Raw genomic sequence first — 23129 nt, 5'->3', positions numbered from 1 at the left:
GAATACACGAAGGCCAGTTTTCCTTCAAGAGTTGAGCAAAGCGAGTCGCACATGTGTGTGGGATCAATGGGTCTTATTGCCTCGCAGCTGTCCTCACATGACGGGTCACACCGCAATCAAATAGACGAGGCCTTTGTTTGTATCTCGGCCCGACAACAGGGTCGCTGTGTCTGATCGCCGCCGCTCCACCAATAAAATCATGAGCCACTTATTTGCAGAGCACCGTGCTCCAGTTTAACTTCACTGTCAGAAATGGGACAAGATGAAAGAGGAAGAGAGGCTCCCAAATATTCTGTCACAGCTTGTGACCGCGACTCCATCCACGCAAACGGGGAGAAGTGATGCCGCCAAACTAGGCCAACTGTACATGTAACGCAGAGGAAAGTGCATTTTATCTGAAAAAGTCCCAATTATAGAAAAAAGGCATGTTTTGAGCTTGGCCGGTCGCCATGGGAGCAGACAGCGGCGTTGTGCACCGGAGGTCTTTAAGGATGGACAAAAAAAAAAGAAGAAGAGCGGCTGACTCAGAGGAAATACCTTTCATCCGACTGACAAGCCGCTAAAGGCACACAGGAAGAGGCGAAACTTGAAAAGATAGCACCGCCGGGAGCGCCGGTCAGCGAGGGAGAGAGCGTCCAGCCCTGACTCACCCGGGCCCACATGCCATTCCAGTTAAGTGGGACGGACAGATCGACCCCGGCTCCGCCGCCACGAGGACGACGCGTAGTGGAAGTCGTGTCGCAGGAGGAACGCAACTGTAATTGGATGTTTCCCCCGAGTTGCGAAGAGTGTTGACCTCAGTCTTCAGGTCGTGAAGAGGATTTGAGGTCTTGCGGTTTGGTGATTGTGTCTTCCTATAACTTCTCGGGTGGCAGATCTGACGGAGAGGAAACACCTGGAGTCCTTTGAAGGCTTCTTATGATGGTTTTATATAATATGACCATGAATCATTTGGTTCACTTGGCTGTCATTGTTGCGTTTATCTGAAAAGTGGAGGCTGAATTGTTGGAAATTAGCTCAAAGCTCAGTATCTGAGAGCCGTCAGGACAGTGAGATCCTGGTTCTTTGACTGGCGTTCTTGGCTCCGCCCCCTCAGTGGAAAAGGAAGTGATATGAAAGGCATCGGTGGTGCTTTCATTAGCCAGCTAAGTCCGGCAAAACTCCGCTGAACATTTCAGCAGATGCTCACCCCGGTTTCCAGCTCTGGCCTGGTCGTTCACGTGACGTGGAGTGAAGACATCAGGCGAAGGAAACGGGAACGTGGCCCTGACCCACGAGTCGCCGCTCACAATGGGACTCCCCTCTCCTGCAATAAAACGTGATGAACGGTCGGCAACTTCCTACTCCGGCGGGCCAAACGCGACCGCAGACGCAGGGTCCCCCCCGTTGTACTCCGCTGTACATATTTGGTGTGTGTGTGGTCAGGAAAACCCTTCGAAAATGACTATGTTGTGTTACGGCATGAGACGGCGAGCCTGACCATAAACACATGACAGCATGGAAATAGTTTTGAGGAATTCCTGGAGGTTGAGGGAATGCCTAAACCGGGTCCGATGCTCAGCACGGTGAAAACAAAAAGGGTGGTTAGCTTCACTGTGACAACCTTTTACATTTCCATGCAAGTCAACGTAGAAATTCTAGTTCATTTATTAACCAAAATTGTCATATTGGAAAAATATTATAATATATATGTGTAAAATATAGTGTGAAAATGAAGGTGTAATCAAGGTGAATGTTTCCATATAATACGTATTAATGACATACTTTACAGGACTAGCTGCACTCATTTAAAATGTATAGAGATGGTTTAATGGTTATGGGCAGTGTAAGAGATCATCACCATCATTCAGCTCATTGTTTTGGTTTAATGACCCGCAGCTTTACCGTTAACATTCACCACCAGCGGTTCACATCCAACCAGGCATCTGTTTTAAGTGGAGAATCTTTTCACTGACTGCCAGACAGTCAGAATTAGCTGGTGAATATAGTGAAACATTTCCAGCTCGAGCCACATTAACCCTTCAGGTGATGGTGGAGAACAAAGCAGAGTTGAAAATGAAGTGGTCCTACGTCCATCAACAACAGAACAGGTCCAGATGAAACGTTCCCAAGAATACATGAAGTCTGGTGAAAATGTTTTCGTACACCACGTGCATCATTCATACCTCACGCTGACATTTACATGGAGTGTTAGCAGTGATGCTCCTCAGATTACCACTTGAGCTGTTGTGAGAAAGGAGAACCAACTGAGAAGTGTGTTTACCCAAACGGCTGCTCTATAAACCAGTGTGTTATTTCTTCATAGTGTAATAGTGCGCCTTATTAATTTGCCTCGAGTTCATTTGGAAAACACAGTAAATCATAGCGGTGTCTCCTCTGCTCATAAAACTGTAAAAAGCCAGTGTTTCCCAGAAACCTGAGCAGCGGAGGGAAGGTGTGTGTGGGAGGACGACACGAGAAAGTTAATTTAGGGAAGATGGTCGACGGAGAGCCAGTGAATCACCGGCAGGTCGGAGGTTAAGGGTGTCAACGGGGTCTCGCGGGGCGATGACGTCACAGGGTGGGCGGGGACTCGGGCAGATGTTTAAATTTAGAAATGACATCACACCGTCAGGACACCCCTGTCAGTTTCCTTTTGTCCGAACACGGAATGCTTTTCATCAGGAAACCATCCGAGAGTTGTGTTATCTACCCGTGATGTTTGGCAGGAAGCAGGCAATTAATCTGTAACTGTTTTTTAGGAATGAGTCATCTGGCCTTTGCTCAAAGAAGAGCTGTTATTTTAAGAAAAGTGTCATGTCACCGTCTCTGTGGGAAGAGGAAAATGCCAGAGAAATGATCATTTTCAAGAAAAATGATTCAAGTGAATTATTTATTTCATATTGGGTGAAGCATGTCTTCTACAATGGAGGTTTGCTATTGGATGTGTAAATAGGCACACAGTATAATATAATACATTGATACTATGCCAGTGTTGTGTTTACAGCTTGTTATATTGTACCCAGGAGGCCAAAAAAAGGATGAAAGCAGATTTAAGGTCAGTGGTTGGCAACCGTTTCCACTTGTGATCCTTTTATATGAAGCAATTTCCACTTGTGATCCTTCATCACAGGTTATGACCACAGCACAGATGGGGTTTCCCTTCGTCGGATTTTATTATTTATTTGATTGTTTCACACAATAAAGTAAAACTTGTATTTTGTGCCACAGATATATACTTTTTAATCTCCTTGTAACCTCTTGGAGGTGTTTGGAACTCTTGGTTTAGATCACTAAAACCTTCTTTTGCTAAATAAATATCTGGACGTGACATCATGTGTCTGCAATTGCTAAATCGCCCAAAAGACATCAATTAAATACACCGAGCTCAGCGGAGGACTCCCTCATATGTTTTGATAAAGTAATGACATCATGTTTGAGGGTTTTCCCGATAGAAGCCTCTGGATGGCTCAGTGTTTCTGTGGGTCCCGGTGCAGACCGGATGGGGTGGGCTTCCTTCACCGTGGTTTAGCTGGACAAACCACAGCAGGAGGTCAGTCATCCCACATGTATTTTTATGGTTGGAATCCCCCCATTAACCAGACAGGAGACTCTACACAAACATTTATCCACAGCATGGAAACGCAGTCGCATAACGCAACCCTGTTTCTAGCCCTGAGGAGTTCACGATGCTGTTTAGATGTCTTACAATAACAGCGTCTACGTTCTCATCCCAGTTTGTTTCTCCTGGAGATGTTTGGTTTATTTAGACATAGATACCAAGTACCCCAAAAATCTGTGTGATATCCAGCACAGTCCCTCCTCTGTTTAGTGTGATATAGTGGATATAACATGTCTACTACATATTGTAGCATCGCGGATCCCAGCATGAGGGTCGGGACTTCATTTTTTGACAACTTTGGTTCTTTTTCAGTGTAAAATCTGGGTGATCGTTGGATAGGCTGTTGGTGAAACCCGAATTTAGCATTCAGTGTGAATAGCGCCACCGCCTGGCTATTTAAAAAGCTTTGCGTTATCATTACAACTCCTTAATCATGACGCATAGAGGCAGCAATTATCATTAATATACTAGCTGTCAAATCAATTTTGCTTAAATAAACATGAATCTAAAGATGAGTAATTCCATGCCTTTCCTCAGTAAATGCCATATTTAAGACCATGTTCAGACCACTTCTCTACACAGATCTACAAACCGATTCACCAGCTGATCGCATGGCAGCGAAATGATACAACCAGAAATCATGGCTGCCCTCATCCAAATCAGCATAATTACCCCCACGTCTATTAAGATGCAAATCCAGAAGAAGATAATGCTTTTATTGGAATGTATTGAGAGGATTGTTTAGCCTGTGTTGCTTTCTGGGTGTTAATGATAACAACAGTTGTTGCTTTAATAGCCGTGTATCATTCCTGCTGCTTGCAGCCCGCTATAAGCGTAGACTAGGTTTGCCACATCCAGCTGTTTCAAAGCATCTTGCTGTTCCTCCTCTCTCCTCCCGATGTACCGGGTCTTAATTGAAAACAGCGGCGGCGCCGACGTTTGGGCTGAGCCCTGGTATGCGCTCTGCAGAAGCACGCCTTTCCTTCCTCCTGCTGTCAAAAAAGAAAGAAAGTTGCTGACTCCTCTTGACTCCTGCGTGCATTCAATCGCTGCTCCTTATCAGCAACAGAAAGCTGGAACCGATTCTGAATTTTGTCCTGAAGTCACCGTCATGTCGTGAGACATTTGAGCAACCGTTTATTGTTTTGGAAATCCAGAACGCAGCTTCTGTGTTTGCACATGTTGAACTTTCTGGTGTCGCCTCTAACCTTGAAATGAGGTTGTTTGTCTCGCTTTATCTCCCAAGTTTTGGACCTACGGTTCCGATAATGCTTTGGGCTGCAACTTGAACCATGTATGTACATTTTGTCAAACCGACTCGGGTAGCTTGATCTGTGATCTCACATCAAATACCAGAATTTAATAACAATTCCGTGCATCTATATCTGTTTTTCTATGTTACATTTTGTTTAACAATGTTGGGAACGCTTAAGTTAAACCTGATGTTGCCCAACCCATAAAAGAATGATCCAGTCACTTAATACACTTATTAATTAAACACTAGTATCTGGTTAGTACTCGGTATCAGCATATACCCAAAGCCCAGGGATCGGTATTGGGACATAAACAGAAACATGGCCCACCTATGATTTTTGGTATTCAAAATGTATAAAAAAATGAATGGTATTAACCCACGGGTCTATATGACACTCTTTATATTATTTATGATCTTATCGAGCCATAATATTCTTGAAAACGGTGGTCAGAGCCCTGTGAAACGCTAGTTAAAGCAACCAGACTCCCAACATCTGCTTTCTATACTGAATTACAATGAAGCTGCAGGTTCGGAGAAGCCGGCTTCCTTCATTTCATGTATTTTCTGCAGAGACAGGATATTAGGGCAGGAAAGGAATGATTCAAGGAGAGACGACGTAGCATGTCTTCTTGGAAACCACGTGGCGACAGAAAGGCTGCTGAATTGTTGTAGCGTTCATGCCAGCAACGTGTGACCCTGACCTTTGACCCATGTGTGTACACACATACAAACGTGCAGAAAATGTGTTGGAGACATACGTTTGTCATACTTTCTGCCTGTTGAGGTCCACTTTTATCCAGGTTTGGATCCGTGATTGTTGTCACCAGCATCACTAGACTGAGAAGGATGGAGCGAATGATTCCATTCAGTCCGTGGGTCATGGGACCGGGAATCGAAAACTGGTACACAGTCACCTCATCTCTGCTCAGCCTTTTCCGAGACCTAATACAGCAGGAGCCCCTGGAAAATGGGAAAGCAACTTTGCTTTTCCTTTTTAGACGGGGAGGAATGTGGCACAGCGTTGATGGTTTTTACAGGATTGGCTCACCAGAGGCCTGTCTGTCCTTTTTTCTTCTGAAGCAGGAATGTAGGTTAGTGAATTGATTAACGCTAATAAGGCCTGTCCAGGTCCCTATTACAGCACGACCGCAGAGAAGCCCGACTGAAATAGCTCTGCTTCGGTACGGCCTGGATATGTACTTAAAACTGACTTTCAAACAAATCTCTGTTTATTTAAAATGAATGAAGTGGACTCCAGTAGCGGCTGTGTTCTGTTATTAAATGATATTGGTTAAACATCTGTAATATTAACCACCTGTGAGATCACTGAGATATTACATGCAACTCTCTCATGAGAGACGTTTTGTCTGAAAGAAACAGCAGTTATAGTTTTGTGTGTCGGGGTTATGGTAGAGCTGAATGTTATTGAAGAGGATTTTGGTGTCGGAAGCGTTCTGATCCCGTAGGATTGACCAATCACGTTGAAGCAATCTTTGTTTGAATGGAGGTCAGATCCAAACCCCGAAAACCAGTCCAGCCAATGAAAATGAAAATAGATAAAAATGATGCATATATTAAAATATTTTAAGAAAATGAATAAATAAATAAAATAAAAAATAATATACATTTACAGTCTGTTATATATTTAAATATCTAAAGAATAACATCATCGTGATACAAACATCCTGTGAATCCAATATTGTTAACGATTGTGGGTTTGTTTGACCAGATAGCACCGGGCAATAAGGGTTTGGTTTAGGGTTTAGGATTTAAATAATGTATAATGTGTGTGCAAATAACCACCATGATGACCATTAAAAGGATAACATTAAGAAGTTTTGACGAGCCAAACATTAAAAACGATCTGCATCGGTCGATTATGGCTCATCAACAATATTTACTCACTCCTTTTTTCTGTTGACCCCATTAGCAACCCAAAACCGCAATACAATTAGCTTTAGTCTCAACTGTAATAGGTTACTTTCTCTGTATGGTTGTTTATTTCACCTGAATCTGAGTTAATTCCAAACACATTACTGGTTTTCCTGAGTGTTAAATGTGTGGGAGTGGTAAAGTGTAGTGGCTTCTATATCCTGGTTCATTGTAAGGTAATGACAGGTTTGACTAAAGTGGCGGCGTTATCTCTGTAAACATGAAGCGTGGTGCTTTACGGTGCATTTCTTCCTCTCCTGATCACTCAGAGCAGCTGGATTGACCACCAGAACACCGACCATCTCTTCTCCCGTCGGCACCTCGGTGTTGTCAGGAAGCGTCCGCCCCTGGAAACTTCCATCCTCGGGACTAAGTTGTGTTTTCCAGGCAGCTGTGCTCCACCAGGACGACCTTTAATGGGAGCCAGATGAGCTTAAATGCCCCGCTAGAAGGCCTTTACTCCACACATTTTAACATTTTCTGTTAGCTTCAGTTTAGGGCCAGATGTTTAGCCGGGAGGAGGGGGGGTTGCCATGACAACTCTGCTTCAACAGGAACTACTGTATGTGTCATCCTTACATGACTCTTGGTTTGGGGAAACGTGTGAATGATGTTTAGAAGGTTTGCAGCCTGAGGAACTTAACCGGCACGTGTTCACTAGAACACTAAAACTCCAAAATGAATGCATTTTTCGAATGATAAAAGTCGTCCCGATTCCTTGACCCTCAGTTTTATTGATCCGTGTGAAGTTCAGACCGTTCCAACGCTCCAACTTTCAAAGAGCGCTGAGTCCAGCCCCGTCAGGTGTTCGTATCCAGTCAGTAACTTAGCCGGGACTCGCATGATAAATATTATTGGTCTCTCGAGGCTCACTTAACCACAGGCGGGGGTTTGATGTGGTTCGGGCTCGTCTTTGGTCCCGTTGCGGTCTGGACTCTTGAAAAGGATTGTGGGTCGGGGGTACCCCGCTGTCGACGTCTGCCCGAACCATTGTGCCCCTCGTCTTCTCCTTGATGTGGCAGGTTTGAGTTGCCGTAATAAAAAATGAAGAGATCATAAACGCGGGATGGATGCACCATGTGTTTGGTTTGGATAATGCAAGTGCCCCCAAAAGAATGATCCGACTCCGTGTTTGTGTGTGTGTGAGACCCATTTTTGCTTAGCTTTGCGATACTTTTACTCTTAATGATGCACTAATCAATATTCTTATACAAACAATAGTGACTTTTAAACACACTACATGTGAATACTAATGTGTGTTGGCATGTTAAGTGATAAAGTAAGTTGTTATTATTAAAAGCTGTAGCCACAACATAAATCAATGAACTACTTCTACTTTAAGTTATGGAATCAGACTTCTGTATCAAGAATATAAACGAAAGCACATGTTAATGTTGAGAGGTCGGATTGATGTGATTTAAAGCCTCTTAGAAAGAATCCTGGCGCTGGATGTTCCCATGATGCTTTGTGTTGGCAGTTTATCAGCTTCATATACAGTATGTTTTGAATTTCCCCTCCAGTTTAAAAGAGTAGAGATTTTGAGATATGTTTTTATCTGGAGCATCCGATCCACACATTTTTGTAGACGCCTTCGGGACGACGATAGATTTAATAATTTAGTCCCGCACTCCAGCTTTAAGGACTTGAAGGAAGATTGTGTGAGATGATCAAAAGCTCCAGAACACAGCTACTAAATGGACCTCATGGTCATTGACAGAGCCCTGTCTCCCCGAGGTCCTCTGCAGACTCCCAGACTTTCTGGGACTGGAATGTCACATGGTGGTGTTTGGTAGTTGGGGAAGCATGATTTACCTCAGACACTGACCTGCGTGACTCACTTTGCCACAAGCTTTGCATACTCAGCCAGAGGGAGGGGGCGGTGGACGGGGGTGGACGGGCTTCCCCGAAGTATTTCCATCAAGTGCCAGGCCTGGTCGTCTGGCACATTTACTGTAAATGAAGGGAGCCTGTGTGTGTTACGAAATCAAACCTAGACTGGTGAAATCACCATATAATTAGCCTCTTTAGCATGCGACTTCTTAACGTCTTTACCACGCCGGATGCCTTTTACAGATTTCTGTCGGGAACAAAAGCCGGGATGAAACGTTAAGGCGAAGTTTTTACCCCAAAAAAGTTCCACATCTGAGAGCTGGCACGTGTCGATGACCACCAAGGCTTTTTTTTAAAGGATGGAAACTTGTTTTTGTTGAACAATCTCATAAAGAATATCAATCACTGTAAAGACCCTTCCTATGAAATAGCCTCCCTCATGTCTGACTGGTTCCAGTCACTGTTTACACCAGTGACTCCGGATGTTTTCTCACTCTGTTTTATGGCTGGAATCTGAAAGTATCGCCGAATCACACCGCCGTTTAACACGGTTTATGGCAGAATCTGGGGATTGGCTATTTAAGCGTCTTTAACTTTGTTCCACAAGTTGTTGAGATAGTACAACTTCTAAAGAAAATGTGTGAAGTGAATAAGGTGGACGAATGAGTCCTAAAACCTAGAAATTAGTTTGTTTGTGGGTTTTTCTTTAGAAGCCAGAATTAAGATCTGTGGTTAACACAAGCTTAAGAGACATAAATGTATGTTATAAATGTTATATATCATAAAACGTTAACAACAAGTGGCTAGATTAGATTACCATCACTGGCATCACATCATTTTGAGCCAATGATGTGATGCTAATTTAGGGGTCAGCTAACAAAAACACTCCATCCCCGCAGCACTTTATCGTCTCCTTGGTTACCAAGATAAAAATGTATTTTTACTTATATAAAATGATGTACAAGCTAGAGAGTAAAATGTCAGGGATTACTTCTGTCACGTTATGGCTTCCATACGATCCATCTAATGGACCAAGGCGATCTTTATGATTACATCCAGCGAGTCCGTCAGAAAACAACATGATGACGTCTCCGTCTGACGAGGATGTGGTCGTCTCTCCCCAGCGTGTCCTGGTCATCGCCACAGTGATGGGAATGACTGGGAGGAACATGCCGAGACAGAGTGGGCGTCTTCAGGAGACGCTGTGCTGCCGCCGCCGCCACGCTCTTCCCAGATACTCGCTAAACCTCAGGCATCTTATCGCCTGTCATGTGATGCACGCACACGTAACTGTGGTCGAAGCGTTGAACTTCTGACTCGTGGAGTAAAAACACAAAGATTGCAATCTCATTCTGCGAGCAAGTAAACCGATTTAATTCCTTCTAATTATGAAGCTTTTGACATATTTATAGAGCTTATTTTGTGTCACATTCATAGCTGTGTAACATTTTTACTGTTCTTTTTTATTTATTTTTTACACATCTGTCTCTTGTTAGTCCAACAACTTTATGGATGTGTAATTCTAAGTTGTTAGTGTTCTTTTAATCTTGTTGTAGATCCTGTACAGCCACTGGCTGTGTGAACCCGATGACCTCAGCACACTTGGGATCTTCCCTGATCTGCCAAACCTGGTCTGGTCTGTGCTGGTCTAGAAAATCTCACCCCCTCAAACAACAGAGCTTCTATATCCGCTGTTACTTTCTTTACAGTTGATCTATTCTGCAGTACTACCTGGCATCAACACCTGTGATGACAGACTGAATTAGAATTAGATTTTTAAATAATGAGCTATTCCCTGCATGTTTCCAAACAAATGTTCAGTTGGATTTGCTCAAAACCACTTAACACAAAGTAAACCTGGAGCTTTTTTCGGGGCTCCTGGAGGTGTGGGGTCCCAGAGGAAGCAGGTCCTGGTTGGTAGTAGGGGCCGGCGGATCAATTCCCAAATCTCGTTACTACCGATACTACGTCTCATTTCTAGCACCAGTTTCAGTTTCTCTCTTCTAGTTGGAGCATTTCATTAAAGATGAGAACTGTCTGCATGCACTTGAACGTCTACTACACTAATTAACAGTGGAAAGCAAAGAAATAGATTCATTCAGCTGCATAAATGAAGGTTTTTTTCTACATACATGTTGGGGATTGTCCATCTTGTCAAAAAGCTCTTAAAACAGTCATCACTTTGCAAGTTGTTTCCAGTCCTTTGTACAAGGGAAGGCAGCTTGAATGCCATCTATTCTATGAAGAGGAAGTCAACACAATGTAAATACAGCAGGTGACTAATGCTGAGAAAATCTATTGAATTGTAACTTTAAACGTGTTATCAGTGTGTCGGAGAGTGAAAAACTGTGGAAAATGTCTCGCTGTGACTCCCAGGAGTTTAATAACGATTCGCTTCATATCAGTTAAAACGTGCAACATTCCTCCAGTTGGCGTTCTTCACACGTTTGCTACAGTAAACGTTTCATATTTACAGTTCCAACAATAGAAAGTTAATAACACGGTGGACTCCTCGATGGCGGCGCGCCTCCCTTCTGTAATCTGGCACTCGTGAAGTGATAATGGAGACAATTAGAGCACGCTTTATCTTGGCAGCACGTCTGCCAGGCCTGCGCTGTCAAAACCTGTCAACGGACGCGCCGCTCACGCCCTCAAGCAGCTCCATGTCTACGCAAAAAAAAGAAAAAGCTGACAGCAACATTAGGATGTGCAGTCCTGTCAACTGCTGGGAGGGTTTGGATGAAGTGATAGCAGCTGTTTAGGCGTTCCTTCCTCCTCGCAGATCGCAGCCTACGGCATATCTCCGAGCGTGATTTGGCCTTGTGGGCGTCGACATCTCCTCTTACTGGGTTTGTATGATTGTGGGCTTTACCTTGAGCCGCCCGCAGAGATAAACATTCTAGACTTTGTGTAAACTTCTGGATCTACATGCTGTAGTACAATATCTGTAGTTTAATAAATGATTCTCAGATTCTTCTTACTTGCTGTGGAAACACAAACTTTGAAACTGGGAAAAGTCCCTCTGAGATCACATGCCATTTACACTCATATCAGTGGATTTATCAAGGGGCGTTTAAGCCACAGAGAGGTTGTTGGTTTTTTTAAGTAATCTGTTGATGTTTCATCCACTTCAAGTCTAAAACTATGAGAAATGGCGTGTTTGTGGTCCGCCTGGTTCGTCCCATCCCAGTGAGCTGTGGTGTTTCCGCCCAGCTTCCCAGAACCTCGTTGTTTCGGTGTAATGAACCAAATATTCCTCCGACTCCCCCTCTTTAGGTTGGGGCTCGCTGTGTTTGTTTCACAAGGCCACGGTGGTGAACACTTCACGTATACATCCCATTTTTACACTTTTGACTGTCTCTCCGTGTGGTGTTCGCCACATGTCTGTCTCACTGCATATTTAGGACACCAAGTCAAGTTGTGACATCCTTTTCCAAATTGTTGACACCACAACCATCCCTTAGGTCCCAACTTTTTATCTGCAGGTTTTAATCTCAAGGTTTATGCCGATTTAAAGACGTTTAATTCCTTTATTTTTTAACACACTGACATTTGCACTTCATTTAAACCTACAAAATCTATATTGAAAATGTATAAAAATGTCTGAATTCGTGCTAACTCACATATAACAGTTCCCTTCACAGCTACGGGGCGTTTTAGCATCTTTTAGTTCATTGTTTTGGGGTTTTTTTTGCGTGGAAACCTTTCTCTTTCAGCTCTAGCGTTCCTTCTTTAGAGACGGTGTTTCCACAACAAAACTGCAGTTAAAGAGCCGGATATTGTGTTCTTTATCTGCTGGATCTGTCAATTGCTAACTTGTTCGCTAATATATCAGCTTTAAAGGATGAATACACTAGTTTAGTGTTCATAGCTTGCTTTCCGTTATCCTCAAGTGGGTTTAAAAAATAAATTAAAGCCCGCAGGCTAAGAGGCTTTGATTGGGTAAAAAAAAAAATGCATTCAAAAACTGACCTAAGACCTGTTGCTGGCTGGAAAATTGCTATTTAGATGCCAAGAAATGTAAATGCAAACTCCTGCAAACCCTCACCCTCCGAGCTTCTCACACCCAGCTGATAATGCGATGTTCTCGTCTGCAGGTCACGACCCCCTCCTACCCTGTGGTGGTCAAGATGGGACACGCCCACGCCGGCATGGGAAAGGTGAGTCTCACACGCATGCGTTTGATTCTTTTATCTTTTTGTCAAACCAGACTTCAAGATGCAGATGTAAGCCGAACAGACACAACTGCTGACATGTCAACTATTCCTTCAAGTAAAGAAGGAACTCAAAAAAAAAAACAGAATCATCATGACAACTGACTTTTTCACAGACAAGCACAAATCTCCACGGTTACCAGCTCCTCCTCACACTTAGATCCGTCTAGATTCCCGCCAAGCGATGTTATCACGGGAGTTTTGTCTGCGGTTCAAAGAGGAGATCGGGAAACCAGACCGGCGAGCAGCTTCAAAATCAGTCACGACGGCCAAATCAGGGTTTAGATCACGCTCCTTGTTTACTGGATATCTGATTGTTACAAAGGCACAACAGCACACAGGCAGACACAACACCGATCAGGTCTGCTGGTGGCGTTTTCTCTGACACGAAAGTCTTCACGGGTTTCAAACCATCGCACAGCATGGCTGGGAATAACGAAGTCCCTCCGTTGATTACGTTGAGTCACGCTTACTTGTATTGGGATTCACACGGGGGGAGAAACTCCCTTCATGTCTTCTGCCCTGGTCTGTCTGGATGGGCTGGGTTTCCTGTGCTATAGAATTTCCCATAAGGCCCGGGGGGAAACTTGGCAGGCCCTCGTAGAGCAGGACCTCGTTTAACCCCTCAGACCTAACGGAGCTCGGGAACGGACAGGAACAGAAACTTTTTCCATCAAATAAACCACATTGACCTCCCAAAAAGATCCGTTATCATCCCAAAGTCAAACTATCTAACTTTTGAGACGACTTTAACACACTCTGATGCTCAGTTTGATGCATTGAGGGCTTTTGCTGCCACATCCTTACATGGTCTGGTATGACCAGTAAGTTTATGATGCCTAATGTTAGCGAACTTTAAATAGAGATCGCTGTGTAAGTGCTATTTCTGAGTCACTTCTCCAACCTGAGGACTTTTCCAGGATGTTTTATCGCGTCACACGTGGAAACGATTTAAAGGGTTTTATCGTGGCGTAATTAAGCGCTCTCTCTCACCGGGAGGCGTGTTTGTATCGTTCACTCACGCTGAGTCAGGTCGCCGGATGATGTCATGCTTAGGGCGACTGGAATTTCACACGGTAACGGGCCGTACAAATTAAATGCGGCTACTCGACAAACATGTTGACATAACAGTAGCGGAGAGAAGCTTTACACCCAGTTCTTCCCATTACGTGGTTTTCAGACTCTGGCTCTGTGTTCGGTCTGGACCCGGTCTACACCGAGGTGCTGGTCTTCATCTCCACGCCAACGTTTCACCTTCCCTGGCTCACCTTTTCTACCATGTTTGCATCATTACGGCTTGTTTGGTTTCTCCGGGGGGGATTGCGTAATACTCCGGGCGGATTCTAACTCCACAACGTGAACAGTGACTCACTTCCCACAATGCACTTCACCTTGTTTCAGCTTCTGTGCTGCAAAAGGGCAAAGGTTCACTGCTTCAGTCGCTTTTTTTAAGACAACTTCCTAGTTGGGCTTCTGTCATTTCATGGAACGATTTTTTTTCCGACTAATTAATTGTTTATTCCAACTATTTTTTTAGTAAAAAAACATATTCGATATTCTTAATCAAATAAATGTAACAAGATTATTTTGCGAAATCCCCTATCAAAAAAATACTGGACCTTAAATTCAGAAGGGTTTCTGTGACATACTCACTGTGTTGTCATAGCAACCCTGAAGTGGAGAATCTGCATTGTTCCTTAAGTTCTTGACTTGACTCGTTGATTGATTTCATGGATTGATCACTGGAGTAATCGCCTGGCGATGCTTATATAAAATCATATGATGGCCAATAAACAAAGATCCACCTTAATTAAAAGGAAAGCACACATTGCCGTCCAGCGTTAAAGCAACACTGTGCTATATTACTGCTCTGCTCTCGTTCATCTGACATGTACATTATCAGCTAGAGAAATTAAATATATCGCCCCGTCCGCCCGCTGAGCTCATTTGAGAAACTAATAGATTTAGTTTCAGCAGAACAGCTTTTAATGTGGCTTACAACAGTTTTCTTTTTATCACCCATCAAAGTGACAACGCTGTTTATTGGACCACGTTAACCATCAAAGTTGCCCGCTCTTTCTTTTTTTAAACATTTATACCTACTTTTATTGTTTGGTGCCGGTCCAGCTCCAGCTCAGTTCTGCTTTATATGTTCTTTTAGGGTTGCATCACTTTTAAAAGCTCTTTGCTCAACCTGGACGATTTGTATTCCTTTTTTTACAGCCTTTTAGGATTTGTTTGTGTGTGAAAGTGCACTAAACTTAAACTGTTTCCTGAGACCTCACAAATTGTCATCTAATTTCTATTTGTGCTTTCCACTCAATACTCCATATTGACATAACGATTTCTATCATTACACAGATATGATTTATAACCTCAGTTAATATTGTAAACATGAGTTTATGGTCTTAATCTTTAGTTTCAAGTCTTCTTCAATCCAGCATGAAGTTCATTTAGTACATTATGGTCCATTTAGAGTCCACCAGACCAGAAAGCAGGGGATGCTTGGGGGCGGGGCTTACCTGCTGATTGACAGGTCGCTACCAATGCTATGTTAGCTGCTAAGATGACTTTAAAGCTGTAAACCAGGACCTGATGGAATAAACATCACACATCTGTGTATCAACATAGTCGAATAAGACAAAGAAACTGATATCAGAGTGAGTTTCAAGGTCAATGATGTAATAATATATATATTATATAGTGATAATATATAATGTTTGTGTTGACACGTTTCCCCTCAGCCTCTGGATGGGAGTGAGGTGACGTAGTTCAAAGCCGCCCCCGGCCATGTTTGCACCCAGGGACCCCTTCATTATCCCGCCAGTGTACAAGTGTGAGATTCCTGTGGGATCCCCCCGCCTGCTTTTGACTGCTTGCTTTTCAATTAGCGGCTCACTAACGAGAGGCGTCTCTCTCCCACAGATCAAAGTGGAAACCCAACAGGACTTCCAGGACATCACCAGCGTGGTGGCTCTGGCCGGGACCTACGCCACCACCGAGCCCTACGTCCACTCCAAGTACGACATCCGCATCCAGAAGATCGGCAACAACTACAAGGCTTACATGTAAGGTGTTCCACGCAGAGGTCAAAGGGCGTAGCTTTCATGTGGGGTTCAATCAACACATCCAAGATGTATTCAGATTGTCTATGAAGCTAATATCTTCTTGTCTGAGTGAAATAAAGTCTAAATGAACAACTGTGGCGTCTGCACTTTGACAAAGTCGTGGTCCCTCCTTTAAACCCACACCCTTCTGGGAGCAACAGACCGTGTTCTGTAAATCCAGCCGAGAAGAACAGCAACAAAGAATATGAGTCAACACCCTCTGAACTTTCAAGTCTCCGTAACGAAGCGATTACTTGACCGAAAGCAGAGGAGCGGAGTAGCCAAGCTTGATCTCATCCCGTTCCCCCCCCGGCCTCAGCGTGACAGTATGTCTTTGAAATGTCTCCGACACAAACGGCGTGTAGGTGTGGATGGCGATCGCCGTCACCGATGAACAACACCACATCGTCTCCCTGTGGTTTCCTATTCAACCAGAACTCAGTGACTCACTCCTGAATGGTGGAGTTCACTAACCGGAGGCAGGTTGATTCATGTCTCACTCGTGTTTCTTCTTCTCCTTTGATTTGCAGGAGGACGTCCATCTCTGGGAACTGGAAGGCCAACACCGGCTCCGCCATGTTGGAACAGATCGCCATGACTGACAGGTGAGCGGACGACCTGTTGGGAAGAATTCGCTCACTTTTTGTGCGTTTCTTACCTTCAAAGACGTCTCTGCTTTTGTTCAATTCCATACACGAGGAAAATAATACTGAAAATGCAGCAAAAATCCTAAAGTTTTGAATATTATATTCTTGTTCATCCCGTCGTCTTTAATCTCAGGAACACCTGAAGGGAATTAAACAAACATGCCACAAATGTCCAACTGCACTCATGAACTGAATTAATGAGAATTTAGGTCAAAGGTAACACTCAAGAATTCATGACGAGTTCACACAAGTGTCTAATAGGATAACACGATGAAGTGATGACATTCTGGCTACTACGTAAGCATGATAGTTCAAGTTAATTTGGAACGGAGAGCTCTGTGAAGTCCCACCCCGCCCTTCATGAAATCTCCAGGGATATTATTATTATTATTGGGTCTTTCGTTGTTTGGATTGTCAGTTATTGGGGTCGCTATGTTCCAGATATCGGCTGTGGGTGGACTCGTGCGCTGAGATGTTTGGCGGCCTCGACATCTGCGCGGTGAAGGCTGTCCACGGGAAAGACGGCAACGACTATATCATCGAGGTCAGTCTGTTTGTTCAGAATCACCCCCGGCTTCAGATTCCACGCTGGGAAACACAAAGAGCTTCATGTCAAAGAGGCTGAAACTTACATTCATCTGATATCTTTTATCTTTGGTGTCCATCTTGCTGTGTGAAATTATTCCAAAAGTGGATTTTAACAAAGGCTCGGATGACGTAATGACAACTCCGTGTTACCTTGGATGCGGTCTCCCTCCCTGCTGATAATATTTTTATGAACATCAACAGGGAAGGGTGTAGCCAGACTTGATGGCACATGGTCATCAGAGCCTTGAAAGAATGATTAGTCTGGAGACCAAACACAGGGGGAGAATGAAAACATCACAATCAGCTGTTGACTCACCGCGTCTCCCAACACGACCTGTTTATTTTCAGTCCCCTCGTAAAGTTCAGCGTTTCCCGGTTTGTACACAATTAAAGTGACCTGCCACGACTAATTAGGTGGAGGTTCTCCTCCCAGGTAACTGGTAAGTGTGGGGTTTCTTCCCCCAGTAGGGATCCATTCCCATCTGAGCTGGAGATGCATTCAGGGTCTTAAAGCTGCTGATCATCTGACATCATCACCAGTGTTTCTTCTAGCTAAACTGATTTAGCTACCTCATCTGGCTTAAAAGGTTAAAATGCAGATAGAAATGTCCGGTAATGGACTATAAATGATTTCACCACCCTCATAAAATGTCCTGCGATCCACCTGTGGGTCCCGAGCCATGAGCCAAAAAAGACCAGAATGCAATTCAAGAGACAAGACATGATTTAGGATCCTGGGTATTAAGTCTCGGTCTGAGGTCCCTGTTCAGGCAGGTCCAGTCCTGTATGGAGACCAGTAGCCTTCAAAAGGTCCTCGCGCAGGATCGACTGATGCTCCGCTACGTTGGGGAGGGGTTTTACTTTGAGGTTGTTCCCAGGAGAGAAGAGAAATAGTTGTGTAATCAGGTTTTTGTTTTCAGAGCTGCGACCCCCCCAAATCTGAGGAAACAGGCCAGTGTGGGACGTCTGATGTGCCCGTATTTAGCTTGAGAACATGACATCACACTTCTCTCTATCTTTACGCCGGGTGAGGTCAGCAGTTTTTTTTTAAGCTCAATCACAGGAAATATCTGCCAGCTCCCCAGAGATGCTGTTAGAGCCGGACTAAGAGAAACCGGTGACACAGTCGGGTAACAATGTTCTCCAACGAGCTTCCTCCTCCTCCTCTGCTCTCTCTCTCACTCTCTCTCTAGCTCTCTCTCTCTAACCCTTCAGCACGATGGAATTTAATTAACGGTGACGGGGGAAGAGCGGCTTGCTCCATCACAGTGGGAATCAGTTTTTTTGTTCCAGACAAAGACATCAGCCATGACACCTCTCCCTAATGAAAAGTAACGAGCTGCTCAGAGGCACTTCATTAAGAGTTAACTGCTGCTGGTACGAACACGGAGCACAACTGGAAAACCCTCGGACAGAATTTATGTCCAAAAACGTCTTCTTTTTTTACATTTTACTGCATTTAGTACATTTACATTTACTTTAAAGAAGATTCAGGATAAGATGTGATGCAGTCGTTAAACTACACCTTAATAGTAGTTTAATAGTTAATCTAATCCTATGTTAACATTTGGTACGTAAAGTAAATGTATGTACTTAAATACAGAATTATCATATGATCCGTCACAGTATAAAACATCACATTATGTCATCATGTATTCGACACGTGATGTAAACAAAGTGACATCACAGGATTTTACATGATGAAATGACGCAGCAGAACAGTTTTTTAAACACTTTTTCTACTTTGATTGAATCGTGAACATCGTAGCGTAGCGAGAGGGAGGCATAAAAGCGTTGCTGTCTTGAAGCTGAAGCTGTTTTCCCAGGGAAACGCAGCGCTCTGCCCATCCCTGCGCCGCCGCCGCCGCCGCCACTGCACCATCATTTTGCAAAGGGCACGTATCACATGGGCTCTGTGAACTTTCCCATGCAGCAGCGCGGTACATTGTCCAGACAGAACACTGCAGCTCAATAAAAGTGCAGAATAACACCTCGGTGTTCCAGGGCTTGAAAAGGGCCGGTGGCGGTCTTCTAGTCGGCTGCTAGATGACTCTGGATCCTAATAAATCAGCAGGGTGGATCCCGGCTCTGCTTCCCACCACACGCCGTTTGAAGTGGGGCCTGGCAGTGGCTCGCCGGGGCCTCTGCTCGGTCCCCTGTGGTAATGACTCAACCGGCCAAAACACCGTGCCACGCCCCACGTCACCGCCGAGCCCTCGCCAAGGAGGAAGGAAGGGTTCGGTGCCGTCGGTGGTGGTTCTGCGTTAGAACAGCGTGAACCCAAGATCTCAAACTACTCTGAAAAACAGAAATAAGTAATAAGCCCTTCATTAAATCCAAGCGTGCATGAAACAATCCCGTTCAAAGATTTCCATTTGACTTGTTTTGTCGTGTTTCCACAGAGAGGACTCGACATGAGGAAAGAACTAGAACTAGACCTGAACCAGACTCGGTCAAAGATGGTTTGGCCGAGTCTCACTAGAATCTATGTTGTCTTTTATTGGATGTAACTTTTATATACTCTGTAGAGTATATAAAGTAGAGTGCATATAATAGTAGAAATCTCATCAGAGCTTTAAGTGGTTCTGTTATTGACCCTTCACTTAGCCATGCCCCCTTAGTTACCGTTGCTATGCCCTTCTGTTTGTGTCAGGTTTACCATGAAAACTCAACCTTTTCTTTAAAGATATGGAGCAACATGAGCAGATCTCCGTCTCTGCAGAGTCTTTGTAGCGCCTCGCGCCATCAAAGGGTCACGATTTCAATTGAGCCGACGGGCCGCACCATGTGATTTGTGTCTTTTTATGTTTCCAAACCAGCGTGCCTCTAATAGCTCCTGAGAAACAAATGAAGTGCTTTGAATCGACTTGATGTCGCTAATAAAAAAACAACGGGAAAACGGGGGGAAACCCTCTGAGTGTGTTTGGAATGGAATCTCCGCTCGCCGTCCGCGGCACGTTGTGTACCAGAGGATGCATGCATGGCCGTGGCTGTGTTTACAGGCCCGTGGCCGGGGTGCGGTGCAGCACCCTCATCCACCACATCGGGCATCTGCATCCAAGCCGGCAGCCACACTCCTCTGCTGCTGTTTGTTTGGGTGAACGGGGAGGAGGGACGGCGGCGGCTCTCCGAGCCCCACGTGCCTCAGTGGTACGGCCCTTCACGTGTGAGAGCATGTGAGCTCCACTGCTGGGAAAATTGTTTGTTTTTTGTTTGTTTTTTCGTCTTTCTTTCAGGTTAATTATATGTGTGTGGCAATGATGTGGTCCGTGCCCTTCCAAGTCATACCCAGGGCAACATAATATTTACAGACGGAGTCACTTTTATCTGCTGCTCTCTGGAAAATCCAGCCGTGGGTCCCTTTTTTTGGCCCATCGCAGAAATTAGCCGTCAGGTTGAAAGATGAGATTTGTGTGTTGAAATATGCCTATTCTGTTAAGCTGCTGCTTACATGGAGAATGTTTGTGTCTCCTGAGCCCTTGAAATGAGGCTACACATCATCTCAGTTTCTCCTTTTGCTTTGGATGGCGTGATTTATTATAACAGCATGTGAAATGTTGAAATTCTGCCCTCTCCTTCCCTGTTTCTGTCGGTTTTAGCAGCAAAGATCCGGGATAAGGGTCTTTCTGAGAATTCTGATAGTGCATGGGAAGAAACAGGAAAGCCAGTGTCATTCCTGGTGCATCCGGCACTAAATTATAATAAAGGCCAACAGAGTGCTATACAGCTTATACTGTCTGAAGTCAATAATGGCAAACTACAGCGGGGAACATTGTTGTATATGTGATCTCTGTGAAGTGACTCATCATTGCTGGCACGGCACCACGGAGTCCATTATCACTGACATCATTGAACGCATCGTCTTCATAATAGGAGATCCAGCACTGCCATCTAGTGGAGGAATTACAACAGTGTTCCTGCTGAAACACTGTCTTTCTGCCCCTGCAGGTGATGGACAGCTCCATGCCTCTGATTGGTGAACACGTGGAGGAAGACAGGCAGCTGATCTCAGAGCTGGTCATCAACAAGATGGCCCAAGTGCTGCTGGGAGTTTCAACGCCACAGCCTTCCTCAGTCAAGGTACGTGATCACGTTATATATATCTGCCTCACCTTAACGGTAAGTCACACCAGCCTGCCGTCAGCTAGAAGAAGAAAAGCAATACTTTTAGGCCTTTATACTTTATAAAGCATCCTACATGTTTATGGGCTTTGAACTTAAAAGAAAACAGATTTAACATTTAAATAAATCAATCAAATATACGGTAATAATTGATCTGCCTTTAATGCTCCAGCTGAATACTGTCACGCTGCCACGTCACTATTTCATCCAACATATAAGACTTTTCACACTATTGTATTGCAGTTCTACATATTGTCTGATGAGAAATGACTGCAGTGCGGAGCTAGTTCATGCATAAAACCGTTAAATCTCACTCACCGTATCGTTCTTCGTCCACAGACCACACAGCCCAGACGAGGTAGGAGACGCTTTCATTGTCGCCGTTTGTTTGTGACAGAGTACCGGCTGAAGTGAACCAAGCTAATCCACGTGTGTGTTTTTGCATTGAACCGTCTGCAGGGGGACACCGCTCTGCTTCCGCCTCTCCGTCTCAGTCAGCCCAAGGTTCGCCCCAGCGAGCCCGATCGGCCACCACCTCACCCAGCCAGGCCTTCCAGCCCGGACCCATCCCCGCCCCCTCCGGGCCAGGAGCTCAGAAAAAGTCCCCACAGCTGAAGTACGTTCCCACCAATATGATCCACGATGTTTAACACGAATGAGCCGCTGACGTTCGTCTCTGTTCTGCAGCAAATCCCAGTCGCTGACCAACACCTTCACGGAGACGCTACGAGGAAGCCTGACCGACGACGAGGCCAAAGCCGAGACCATCCGCAGCCTCCGGCAGTCCTTCGCCAGCCTCTTCTCTGACTAACCGCCTCCCCAGAAGCTTCCTCTTTCTGTCAGTTGTCAGGTTTGATAGAAAGAAAAGAAAAAAAGAAAATATAAGAAACCCTGACTGACCTGGTTAATCTGTTGTGGAGTCTCCCTCCTCCTCCTCCTCCTCCTCCTCCTCCTCAGAGCATCAGCTTCCTTCTGTTTCCTTCTCACTGTTTGTGACGTTTTAACACCTGGTGCAACCCGCTGTCGTCAGATCAATGATGCATCTATCACTAGAAAGGCCAATCGTCGTGGAGCTCTGACATGGAGGCCAAGCTGTCAAACCTTTTATTATTTATTTATTTATTCTTTTGTCTCCCTTGCAGGAGATTTGCAGTCAAACCAGATCCCATTCAAATTCCTCCTACTTTTACCCACCGTCTGTTTCCTGACACAGAAGGTCACATACTTTACTCCCCTCCTACCCATGATCCTTTGTGTTCTTATGCTGCAGTGATCATGTTAGAGGTGTGTTTAGAGTTGAGCAGTCGTGGCCTTTCTAGTGGTAAATACTTCCAGTAAATAATCACATCCAGCTCATGATGCTTGGTATAGTCGTTTGCATTCTGTTTGTCCCACCAGTGAAACTGCTCGTTATAAGGTAATGTCTTATTTTTTTATAAATCGTGAAATTTAATTTATCTCGATTACTTTAATGGACTCACAGCTTCCAAACCTGTTTGCAGACGTCTACGGCAATATCATGTGAAAGGAGTTAAACTGAATCCTGACGGTTCACCAGCGATCTTTCCGCTTCTTGCCAGCAGACATCCGAGTGCTGTAGACGCATATTGGCTTCTTATTCTCTACCTAACATTACCAAAGTGCTTTTTAAATAATAAAATAATCACCCCCTGCACCGGGTCAAGAAAGGAATCAACCTTTTTGGGGTTTCCTGGTTCCACATGGTGCAAGTGCTGTACTCTTTCGTCTTCCGTCACGGCGCTGATCGTCCCCTGCAGTTCTTCTTTCTCTTGATGTTTCGTGCTTCGTGAAAAAAGCACCGCGGTGTATTTT

At 44.6% G+C, this 23129-nt stretch overlaps 1 protein-coding gene across 2 annotated transcripts in view; it reads left to right on the top strand.

Moving 5' to 3' along the window:
* syn3 (synapsin III) overlaps positions 1-22482 on the top strand; it is a 72072-nt gene extending 49590 nt beyond the window's left edge. Inside the window, exons 7-14 of one of the 2 annotated variants that reach the window (XM_084039255.1) lie at positions 12716-12778; positions 15758-15900; positions 16470-16544; positions 17028-17130; positions 21123-21254; positions 21636-21654; positions 21756-21912; positions 21984-22482. In XM_084039255.1, the coding sequence (XP_083895381.1) occupies positions 12716-12778; positions 15758-15900; positions 16470-16544; positions 17028-17130; positions 21123-21254; positions 21636-21654; positions 21756-21912; positions 21984-22107 (816 nt within the window). In that variant the 3' untranslated portion in view covers positions 22108-22482. The remainder of the gene's footprint in view (positions 1-12715; positions 12779-15757; positions 15901-16469; positions 16545-17027; positions 17131-21122; positions 21255-21635; positions 21655-21755; positions 21913-21983) is intronic. The other variant, XM_084039256.1, reaches the window with a different exon arrangement.
* Positions 22483-23129: the final 647 nt, after the last annotated feature.

Source organism: Eutrigla gurnardus, assembly GCF_963514095.1.
Source record: "Eutrigla gurnardus genome assembly, chromosome: 21".
Classification (NCBI taxonomy): Eukaryota; Metazoa; Chordata; class Actinopteri; order Perciformes; family Triglidae; genus Eutrigla; species Eutrigla gurnardus.
The sequence above is the reverse complement of the archived record's forward strand: the minus strand, read 5'-3'. Positions and strand labels throughout refer to the sequence as shown.